This window comes from Bos taurus, chromosome 11 (assembly GCF_002263795.3).
Source record: "Bos taurus isolate L1 Dominette 01449 registration number 42190680 breed Hereford chromosome 11, ARS-UCD2.0, whole genome shotgun sequence".
NCBI lineage: Eukaryota > Metazoa > Chordata > Mammalia > Artiodactyla > Bovidae > Bos > Bos taurus.
This window is the reverse complement of record NC_037338.1, coordinates 21,512,374-21,524,669: the sequence shown is the minus strand read 5'-3', so window position 1 is coordinate 21,524,669 and position 12,296 is coordinate 21,512,374. Positions and strand designations below refer to the sequence as shown.

General features: G+C 42.6%; 1 protein-coding gene across 5 annotated transcripts in view; it reads left to right on the top strand.

The window, feature by feature from the left end:
* Positions 1–12,296, top strand: part of CDKL4 (cyclin dependent kinase like 4) — a 54,840-nt gene that overhangs the window by 24,305 nt on the left and 18,239 nt on the right. For 4 of the 5 annotated variants that reach the window (XM_005212618.5, XM_010809939.4, XM_005212619.5 and 1 more), the window contains 1 exon segment: positions 9,162–9,234. The exons of the other annotated variant lie outside the window; for it this stretch is intronic. In XM_005212618.5, coding sequence (XP_005212675.1) covers positions 9,162–9,234 — 73 coding nt within the window. 5 annotated transcript variants of the gene reach the window in all.

Genomic DNA, 12,296 nt, shown 5'->3' with positions numbered 1-12,296 from the left:
TGAATGACCACACCATCATGGTTATCTGGGTCATTAAGACCTTGTTTTTATAGTCCTTCTGTGTATTCTTACCACCTCTTCTTAATATCTTCTGCTTCTGTTAGGTCCATACCGTTTCTGTCCGTTATTGTGCCCATCTTTGCATGAAATGTTCCCTTGGCATCTCTAATTTTCTAATTTTACTTTTAAAATAGAAATTAATTTTAGAGACTTCCCTGGTGGTCCTGTGGTTAAGACCCTGTACTTCCAGTGCAGAGGGTGTGGGTTCCATCCCTGGTTGGGGAACTAAGATCCCACATGCCTCAAGGCGTAACCAAAAAAAATTTTTCTTAATAATTTAAAAAACGGTTAAAGGAATGAATTAAAGGAATGAATTAATTCATATTTCAACTTTACTTTGAGCTAAATAGGGTTTTGTATGTTGGCTTTAGAGGACAGATTTGTTGTTTAATTTAAATATAAATTAATTTATAAATTAACATACATTTTCATAAAGTTAGACATGGATGCTTAATATCATGCATTGTTCAAGGCTCTGAAAATAAAACCTATAATACATTCAATCCATGTACCAGTTTAACTGAACTGAACATCTCTTTCTTCCTTCTGTGAAAGGAAGGAAGTCTACTGCCTGTAGGACTTAGCTTATGCTTTTCCTCCTAACTTTGTGTCCTCTTTCCCTATCTGTATCATTATCTCTAGAATGTGAAATCCTAGACATTCTGACTATCTGTGAGATTCCTTTTTCTGAATGGTATTGCTTCCCTCCTTTGAATATCCGTGAAATTTTATTTTCATCCCTGTTACGGTACTTGGCACTTACTACCTTACAGGTGTTTAAGTGCATACTCTCTCTTCCTTTGAGTGCAGAACTCATATCTAATTCATCCTAATAGCCTCCTTAGTGTGGAGCATGCTTTGATTCATTCATTCACTTCAGAAATATTTTACTGAACACTTCTGCTAGTGCAGAGGCTAGAAAGATATAATGGCACAATCCTGTGCTCAAGAAGCTTAAAATCTAATGAAGAAACCGATACTCAAAGTAGCCATTACAAATGACAGTGAAAATTGAGTTACCAACAATGCTTCGGATACAGAAGAACAGCTCCAGTCTCTGTTGGTCCCAGGGAATCAGGGAAGTTTCTGCGGAGAAGGACACATTTGGGCTGAGACTTTGAAAAGGGGAAGAACTGGCTGGGTGGGCGATCTTGGTGGAATGCACAGATGCAAGAAAGAACAAGGCATAGTTGAGTAACTCATTTGTCTTGTATGTATTTAGCAACCACAGAGATCTCTGAACTCCACTGCTTTCCTTTGGAAAGTATATTTGGTGTGTTTAGTGTGAGCAGGGCATGGTAACCCACTCCAGTACTCTTGCCTGGAGAATCCCCATGGACAGAGGAGCCTGGTGGGCTACATACAGTTCATGGGGTCGCAAAGAGTCAGACACAACTGAACGACTAAGCACAGCACAGTGTGTTTTACTAGTGTATTTAGCAGTGCCAGGGTATACAGCGTGCTTTGGGTCAGCCCTAAGACTTGGATCTACATGAAGGAATGCAGATAGGAACAATGCAGGCCCACCACTCTTTCTATGAAATGCTGGCTACTTCCAGAGAACTATGATTAATTTAAAATATTTGTCTGCTTTCACTCCCTTCCCAAAATCTTCAACATCCCAAAGAGTATAAACCCAATGAATAGCAACCAGAGGTAAACAACTAAACAGCATACATACCAAGCCTATGGGACCATTGTTTGTTCAGTAGCTAAGTTGAATCCAACTGTTTGCAACCCCGTGGACGGCAGCACGCCAGGCTTCACTGTCCCGGAGCTTGCGCAAACTCTAATAGTCAGTGATGCCATCCAACCGTCTCATCCTCTGTCGCCCCCTTCTCCTCTTGCCCTCAATCTTTCCCAGCATCAGGGTCTTTTTCAGTGAGTCGGCTGTTCATATCAGGTGGCCAAAGTATTGGAGCTTCAGCTTCATTGTTTATCAGGGTAAATTCACAGTTCGAAGAAATAACTGGTGTATAGATATAAGATGATCAAGGTAATGGATGTTCGGGATGAGCTGTGAGATGGTGAGATTGTCTAGAGACTTGAGGACTAAATTATATCACAAAGAAGAGCTAATTCAACACTGAAGTAAGATGGTGAAAATGTACTGCTTCCCCTGCCAAATGAAAGCGACTGGTTTCCTCTACTTTTTTAATAGAGGGAAAAGCATTTGTTAGATCAATAGCTGCAGAGTAAGCCCTGAGACTGCGTTTGATTTGCTGCAGTTAAGAAACTGCATGTACCAACACAATATTGTAAAGCAATTATCCTCCAACTAAAAATAAATAAATTAGAAAAAAAGGGGGTAGGAGGGAGGTTCAAGAGGGAGGGGACATACATATACCTATGGCTGATTCAAGTTGATATATGGAAGAAACTACATGTATGTAAAGCAACTGCAACTGGTGTCATCTGATTAAATTTGAAATAATACATTCCCATTCTCTAAAATCCTTCTCTGTTCAAAATAGGTCCAGGAGGTAAGTTAATTGGTAATGTGATAGAAATTACCACCTACCAACAGGAAAGATTCCCTTCACTGTCATTGCACTATACATAGTAGAACAGTCCTACCATCAAGAAATTTAAAATCTAATGAAGAATTAGATATATAAGGGAACAATTAATTATAAATGGTCTTTTAAAACTACTGCTCTCCACTTCTGGCTGGCAACAGCACAGCATGTACGTCTGTAAATCAGGTTTCAATTTATTTTTTTTAAATTCGTCTTTACCTAGGTGTGATGGACATATAAAAGAATTAATTTCCTTCTCAGCAAACTGATCATAGGTAATTTCCTGTAAAGCTATGGGTGTGGGTTGGTGGAGGGGTGGGAGTGAATCATGAGCACTGAGAAGTGCTTTAGCCAGAAGAGCAGCAGCATGTCCCACATGCTGAAGCAGGGAGAGTCTTCCTTTGAAATGACATCCTGGTTTCCTAGGAATGATGGGGTCCCTGGGTGACAGAGGCCAGGAAGGAATACTGCATGTCCAGAAGTTCCTGTAATAGACAACAGAGCCAGCGTGGTGATCAGAATGATTTGATCTGACCATGGGTTCTCCCACACAAGATAGATGGGCAGGTCTCTAAAGTTCTTTTCTACATAAACTAGAGGCTTGGCTTCAGCCACCGTAATAGCCCCAGGTGGCGCTAGTGGTAAAGAAAGTGAAGTGAAAGTGAAAGTCACTCAGTCGTGTCTGACTCTTTGCGATCCCATGGACTGTAGCTTGCAAGGCTCCTCTGTCCATGGGATTTCCCAAGCAAGAATACTGGAGTGGGTAGCCATTCTCTTCTCCAAGGGATCTTCCCAACCCAGGGATCGAACCCAGGTCTCCTTCATTGCAGGCAGGTTCTTTACCAGCTGAGCCACAAGGGAAGCCCCAGTGGTAAAGAACCCGCCTCCCAAAAGGAGATGCAAGAGATGCAGGTTTGATCCCTGGGTCAGGAAGATTCCCCTGGAGAAGGAAATGGCAACCCACTCCAGTATTCTTGCCTGGAGAATCCCATGGACAGAGGAGCTTGGTGGGCTATGGTTCATAGGGTTGCAAAGAGTTGGACACTACTGAAGTGACTTAGTGTATAAGCACATCATAATAGCCAAGACCCAGGGCCTCGTGAAGGAGGCAGCTATCCTTGGGGAATAGCCCTGCATTGACATCATGTGTGTGTACTTAATTCTTTCTCTTAGCCTATCCCCGGAAAAGGCAATGGCACCCCACTCCAGTACTCTTGCCTGGAAAATCCCATGGACGGAGGAGCCTGGTAGGCTGCAGTCCATGGGGTCGATAGAGTCGGACACGACTGAGTGACTTCACTTTCACTTTTCACTTTCATGCATTGGAGAAGGAAATGGCAACCCACTCCAGTGTTCTTGCCTGGAGAATCCCAGGGACGGGGAAGCCTGGTGGGCTGCCGTCTATGGGATCTCACAGAGTCAGACACGACTGAAGTGACTTAGCAGCAGCAGCAGCAGCCTCTTCCCGAATGGCCTGTGACCAAATATTTACCAGGATAGTTGTGTACTGGGAAAAGAGAGCTACCCAATCTCTCAGGAATCTCTGAATCATGCTCTGAAGTAAAGCCAATCACCAGTAACTTTGAAAGTTACTGTGGTTCAGCAGTTTTGTGGGGATGGGAAGCTTATTGAGAGTCCCCAGTGAAATTTAACCTGAATCCATCCCATGGTAGTCCTGTCAGGTCCATGAATCCATCCTGGGGGCTGTTTCCCCATTTCCTAACTGGATAGTGGAAATAGATACACTGCTGCTGCTGCTGCTAAGTCGCTTCAGTCATGTCTGACTCTGTGCGACCCCATAGACAGCAGCCCACCAGGCTCCCCCATCCCTGGGATTCTCCAGGCAAGAGTACTGGAGTGGGTTGCCATTTCCTTCTCCAATGCATGAAAGTGAAAAGTGAAAGTGAAGTCACTCAGTCTTGCCCGACTCTTAGCAACCCCATGGACTGCAGCCTACCAGGCTCCTCCGTCCATGGGATTTTCCAGGCAAGAGTACTTGAGTGGGGTGCCATTGCCTTCTCGGATAGATACACTAGAAAATGGAAGAAGAACCAGTAGGTTCTGAGCCAAGGAATGAAGGCAGTTGTGGTAGGAGGAGCCTAGTAGAAGTGTCTGGCACCAAATAGAAAACTGAAAGCAATACTGCAGATTTGGGGACAAACACAGGCTTCCCTGATAGCTCAGTTGGTAAAGAATCTGCCTGCAGTGCAGGAGACCCCAGTTCGATTCCTTGGTCAGGAAGATCTGCTGGAGAAAGGATAGGCTACCCACTCCAGTATTCTTGGGCTTCCCTTGTAGCTCAGCTGGCAAAGAATCTGCCTGTAATGCTGGAGACCTGGGTTCAATCCCTGGGTTGGGAAGACCCCTGGAAAAGGGAAAGGCTACCCACTCCAGTATTCTGGCCTGGAGAATTCCATGGAAGAGTAGGACATGACTTTCACTTTTCATAGATTACTGCTACCATTAATACTTTGAGGTGACATAGCTGGGAAGTAGATGAGCATGTTGCATGTGATAAATCCTCTCCAACACTCCTATCTCCCCAAAACTTTGGATTTCTTCCTCTTCATTTTACTAATGAACTTCCAGCATTGCAATTTCATTTGGCACAGGCACCCATCTAACCCAGATTCTGATCAACCAATTCAGCAATCACCTTCTCTCACTCCTGGCTGCTCCAAGCAGTTTATTGAGCCAGGCTCCATAGGAAGCGTGCCCATAACTGTTTATAATCAGCCGAGTGTAACGTCGTGTTTCCTCCTTTCTGGTCCGACACTAGGAAATCCATTTCCACGTACATTCTCCAGTATAGATTGGCCACTTTTTAGAGTTCTCTTCGCTGTGCAAATCTTCTTTTCTTCTCTTTGACTTTGTAGTAGGTCCTTTGGAACAGGCTGAGATCTGACTTTAGTCAAAGTTTGGAGACATTGACGGGTGGCAGGGAAAGGAGCCTTGAGGAGAATTGACAGCACCCATGTTTTACAGCTGCCTCGAGTGAGATCGTGAGGGGCCCTCCACAAGGCAAGACCAGTCTCCATACAAGTTTGGGGGCTACTTCATGTAAGAAGAGACGTTTGGGACTTCCCTAAAGGTCCAGTGGTTTAGACTCCACGCTTCCACTGCAAGAGGTTTGATCCCTAGTCAGAGAACTAAGAGCCCACATGCCATGAGGTGTGGCCAAAAAGTAAATAAGTAAAAAAGAAGGGATATTTGGCAGGAGGTTGGGATGCTCTTAGTTCCGTGAATACTCCCAAGTGTCACATTTAATTTCTCAAAGTGTATGTCTCAGTTAATTAACTGAGAAATTAATTAACTTCACATAAATTCAATTTGTTTTGTCATTTAGCACCCAGCAGGACTATTCTCAGTGTCCAATTTTTCAGTCACTTCTGGGATAATCCCAGTGGTCAGTGGAGCAAGTCTTAAAAACACAAGAAATAAGGGCAAACATTGAAACTTCCGGTCTCCTAACTGTGCCTCGAACCAAAGCATCAAAGCCTTACTTAAAGCTATCCTTTTGTTTTCTTCAATTTTTCCAGCGAAGTGAGACACAACCAGCCCAACCTCACTTTTATTACTTTCCTATGTGTTCCGGTTTTGTTTGATCACTTTCAGTCCAGCAAAACCCTGCCCTGAATAGGCACTTTATTACAGATGACCACACGCGATTATGTACTTAATTGGTTCATCACTGGGTATCCATTCACCAGGGTTACAGCCACTGATGGTAATTAGATCCCCCGGCCTTCAGACCCAACCAGTCAGGTAGCCTGCCTTTCCAAGGCCTCGACTTTGCTTCCCATGCCCAATTCTGGTGTCCTATTCTGCACTGATCAGGATTCAACAACAGAATTCACTCTAGCTAGTTTAAGCAAAAAGGGATTTATTACAGGGTTTGAGTTTATATAGTCTCTGAGAGTGCCAGTGAAGGAAGCTTAGTTGAGGACCTGTTGGGTACCAGTTACAGTTCGAGGCCCTGGAGCTACAGTAACGGACAAGGTAAAGAAAGCCCTGGCAGAGTTACAAGGCTTTGGAGGAGAATAAAACACACTGAGAAGCTAGAGAATTCCTGGTGAGGGGCATAGGATGAAGAGTAAACACAGAGTTTTGGTGGTCTGTTGAGGGAAGAGCAGACACTAACGGGCCAGAGCGGAGGTCAGTGAGAATGTGGCAGGAGATAAAGGTAGGGGAGAGGGGTGAACAGAAGTGAAATCATTAAGAGGCCGGTAGGCCACAATAAAGGTTGGATTTTATTCTAGGATAACAAGGGTTTACAGAGAAGGGCTTGATTCATCTTGGGCACTGATAATGAAATTGTTTTCCCCATCAAGTTATATATAAAACTAAAAGATAATGAGCTCTGATGTCAGCGCCAGGATTCCCCTGAGTGGCTGAAAGAGCAGCCTCTGGGCAACCCAGTCTGAATTCCCTGACCCTGCCACCCTCCCTAACACCTTTGGTTTTGAAGCAGGATACCATGTTTTTTGTTGTTTTTTTAAAACAATTAGTTTTGTTGTTGTTGTTCAGTTCTTTGTGACCCCCATGGACTGCAGCAACCAGGTGCCATCCTTTGTCCTTCACCATCTCCCGAAGTTTGCTGACATTCACGCCCATTGAGTCGATGATGCCATCCAACCATCTCATCCTCTGTTGCCCCCTTCTCCTCCTGCCCTCAGTCTTCTCCAGCTTCAGGGTTAGTTACTGGCCATGCCTCGCTGCATGTGGGATCTTAGTTCCTTGACCAGGGATGGAACCCATGCCCTTTGCAGTGGAAGCATGCTGGACCACAGAGAAGTCCCAGGATGTCTAGTTTTTGCTTTCAGACCTTCATGATTATCAATTCTTCCATTATATGTTTGTCATTCACCCACAGTATACGAAGCATTGAGTATCAGTTGGTTTCTATAGAAGGTTTTATTTCACAAAATACTTAGAAAAACTGCTGAGTGTGGCTGAATAATGTTACAGCAGTCTGTGTTTCTGGAATGAGCTCTGTGTGAATCTGTATTCTCTTTGATAACTATCTTTGTAAGATCTGTGGTATTTGTTTGTAGTTGTTATTTTTTATAAATGTTGTTTTGCCTAAAATGGAATCTGCCTTCCTGGAATCTGTGCTAAGGATTCTGTTTTGAACCAAAGCCATGACTCTTCTGTGAAATGCCCTGAAACAGTGCCTCAATAGAAAAGTTAGAGGGAATGTAATTGCTGCAATTTATAGAAATGGTTACACAAAATAGACTAAGTACTCTCGAATACACATTGCCCAGATCCCCAAGTGGAAAATACTCCCCAGTATTTTCCACACAGGAAATCTGCAGAGGCGAGAAGCTCCCAGACTCCCATTTTCCTGGGCTCTTGTTCCTCCCTGGCCCCCTGGTTGTGTGCCTGCCTGCTTACCAGGTGCAAGTGCTGTTGCTGTTCAGTTACTAGGCGTGTCTGACTTTGCGACCCCATGGGCTGCAGCACGCCAGGCTTCCCTGTCCTTCACCATCTCCTGGAGTTTGCTCAGATTCATGTCCATTGAGTCAGTGATGCCGTCCAGCCATCTCATCCCCTATGCATCCCCTTCTCCTCTTGCCCTCCATCTTTCCCAGCATCAGGGTCTTTTCCAATGAGTCGGCTCTTCGAATCAGGTGGCCAGAGTATTGGAGCTGCATCTTACCAGGTGTAAGTAACAGTTATAAAAACAACTCTTGCATATGCTTGAGTGTTTACCACCAGCATGAATTCAATGAATTGAAGGTCACTCTTCACGGATGCCTTTTTTCCTGCAAAACCAGGTCTCAGTTCTACCTGAAGTTCATACCTGCAGGATCGAAATATATCATGTGCCTCCCATAGATCCCAGAAATCCCACTTGTAGAACTTACCTTAAAAAGATTATTGCACAACTGCCATGGATAGTTGATAGGATATTCACTGAAGCATTGTTTCTAGAAATGAAACTTGGATCAAACCTAATTGCTTGTCAATGAGGACTTACTAAATTATGATACATCTATATAATGAGATCTTTGGTCACTGAAATAGATGTATACATATTCTGTATATATGTATCTGTACCTCAGTGCATACAGTGTTTCTGAAAGAGGCAGGGGAATTTGCCAAGGATGAAATGATTGGCTAGGCAGATATGAGAGAATTCTTCATGGATATTCTTTTAACTTTAAAAATATCGAACCTTATGAATGCATTTGTTTAATATTAAAGTTAAAAAGTAAATGCAGAGAGAGGAAGAGAACCAGGGATTCCCAAAGGGACAATCACTATAAGTTACAGCAATTATTTTGGGCTAGCAAGATTTGAATGAACATGTCTTATTTCTTTACTTTTCTACATTGTTTGAATTTTCATGATAAGCATTAAAAATTTCAAGTTAAAAAGGAAAGTTACATAGCTATAATGAAAAAAGTAGCAAATCAATTTTTGTTAAAACATTTTTTAAAAAGAACATTTCCAAGATTCCCTTTGTACTGCATCCACTGGCTGTGACAAGCCCCACCCATTCCATTTCTATTCCCACCTCTGCTCCTGAAAACACATCTTAGGAGTTTTCATTTCCTTTGTTCTTTTTTTCCCCAGAGTTGCTGATGGAGTGATCAAAAGTGTGTTATGGCAAACACTCCAAGCTCTCAACTTCTGTCATAAACACAATGTAAGTAACATTCCCTAATGTCTTTGCTAATTTCTTCATGATGACTCTTCTCTCCTAAACGGCTCAGGGGTCTATTTGAAGAGCTAATGGTGGAAGGAGAATAAGAACCAGAGGAGCAAAACAAAAGAAAGTTACGGAATACAAGGAAAAGTAATGCACTATTCATGGCTTTTTTCCAACTTCTATAAGAATCAAATTATTCATTCCTTATGAATTAAAAGTTTGTATGAACTTAAAAGTTTCCTTTTGCCCCAGTACTAATGATTATTTTTAAATAATCAGTACTATGATTATTTTTAAATTGGGTTAAAATAAGTCTTCAGAATATCAGTAGTGTAACCCTCCGTGGCACTTGATTTTCTCTTGTTTTTAACGTCTCTTAAGTCTTTTATACTGTAAAGGTCTCCTTTCCTCTATCTTTTTTTTCTTTTTTCCATCATTAATTTTTCAGAGCCATGGGTGTCAAACTTGAGCATGCATCAGAATCACCTGGAGTTCTTGTCAAGACACATTTTGCTGGGTCCACCTCCAGAATTTCCGATTCCGTAGGTCTGGGATAAAACCTGAGAATTTGCAGTTCTAACAGTTTACCAATTGATACTGAAGCTTCCCAACCTAGAACCATGCTTTGACTTCTCCTGTGTTATAGAAATCCTTTTGGCTGGTTGCTTCCTGTGTGTTTTTTAACTTGCTCTTTTGCCTGTATTTACTGTAAATTGGTGTTTATATCCAGAGGCTTGTCACACTCAGGTTCAGTCTTTTTAGACAGGAAGGCTTCACATACAGTACTGTACACTTCTTACTGTGTCAGCAACCTGAGGCGTATATAACGTCTGGCCGTCTTTTCCACTTTGGATTGTCTTAAAATAGATTAGTAGGTTCAAGAGATGTTCACTCGATCCCCTTCTTTAGCACTTTCGCTGTCAATCTTTTTTTAGTTTTAGCATTTAGACATCATTATTACCTCTCTCCAGTATTTCATTAAAGTTAAAAGGTGGCAATTTTCTAATTCTAATATTCCTTCTGCATTTATTAATTGGAATTCTATGGAGAAGAATTTACCATGGACCCTGGTTACTGTAAAGTACAGTAAGATAAATATGTGATTATTCCTTTTAGATGTCGGTACTCACAGTGATGAACTGGTGTCTCCAAGAGTGTCTCCCAGCAACCTTGAGGAGTGAAGGATTCGGCGGGGTGTAGGGCATCATCATGATTTTATGTATGTGATGTGCTTCAGTCCTTTGCAATCATTGTTCTCTCTGATGTTCGGGTTGTCCCATCTTAGGCCAGCGGGGGCTTCTTTAAGTAAGCTCTTGGGTGCTTTTGCTATAATGATAGTTTTTTTAAAAAAATAACCTTTTGAGTTGGTGCCTACATAGAGGCAGTGTTGAGGCAAGGATACAGACTACCATATGGTCAGTTTTGATGCCAAGAGCAGAATATCTATCCTGGTAATCTAGGATTGCTGAAAAAGAGTACACAATCATGCAACTAATTTTCAGTACTTAAGGAAAGCTTCCCTTGGTGTTAAGAAGAAACTCAGTGAAGGGCTTCTCTGATGGCTAAGTGGTTAAAGAATCTACCTTCCAGTGCAGAAGACATGGGTTTGATCCCTGATCTGGGAAGATCCCACATGCCAAGGAGCAATTAAGCCCATGTGCCATAACTATTGAGCCTGTGCTCTAGAGCCAGGAGCCGCAGCTACTGAGCCCACAAGCCCTGGAGCCTGTGCTCCCCATCAGGAGAAGCCACCACAACGAGAAGCCGCACACGGCAGCTGGAGAGCAGGCCCTGCTCACCACAACTAGAGCAAAGCCCAGGAACGAAGACCCAGGACAGCCAAAACTAAATAAAACCATTTAAAAAAAGAAAGTGAGGTTTTTGTTGTTGTTAGAGTAAGTCAGAAGGTTTGACTTTTTATTGATAAAGTATATAGAATATAGAGACATATTGCTCACAAGATACATATTTTTCATGATGCAAATTGTGCTTTCAAATAATTGCTAAAGATGATGCAGAATTGAATCCACATCTTTGTTGCTTTCCACCATGCTCTGAGAGGTATTCAAGTTCACCTAAGTTTGCTGCTGGAGTTTTATGGGTAATTAAAATGATTTTTAAAAAATTTTATTTACCATAACTATTTGTGTATTCAGTTCAGTTCAGTCGCTCAGTCGTGTCCAACTCTTTGCGACCCCATGAATTGCAGCAGGCCAGGCCTCCCTGTCCATCACCATCTCCCGGAGTTCACTCAGACTCACGTCCATCAAGTCAGTGATGCCATCCAGCCATCTCATCCTCTGTCATCCCCTTCTCCTCCTGCCCCCAAATCCCTCCCAGCATCAGAGTCTTTTCCAATGAGTCAACTCTTCGCATGAGGTGGCCAAAATACTGGAGTTTCAGCTTTAGCATCATTCCATCCAAAGAACACCCAGGGCTGATCTCCTTTAGAATGGACTGGTTGGATCTCCTTGCAGTCCAAGGGACTCTCGAGTCTTCTCCAACACCACAGTTCAAAAGCATCAATTCTTCGGCACTCAGCTTTCTTCACAGTCCAACTCTCACATCCATACATAACCACTGGAGAAACCATAGCCTTGACTAGATGGACCTTTGTTGGCAAAGTAATGTCTCTGCTTTTCAATATGCTATCTAGGTTGGTCATAACTTTTCTTCCAAGGAGTAAACATCTTTTAATTTCATGGCTGCAGTCACCATCTGCAGTGATTTTGGAGCCCAAAAAAATAAAGTCTGACACTGTTTCCACTGTTTCCCCATCCATTTCCCATGAAGTGATGGGACCAGATGCCATGATCTTTGCTCTATATAATCAGATTATAAGCTTGAATGCAGTCTCTGTGGATGGTTTATCTTTGTATGTATCTCTTTAATGCCTGGTCTAGATCTTTTTATATATGGTGTTCAGGAAACATTTATGGAGTAACTGGATGAATGTATGAATGAATGAGTCCATCAATCAACTTACCTACCTGATTATGACTTACTGTTTAGAGTGAACCCAAATGTGCTTGTAGCTCTGTGCAACTGCCACCATTCCT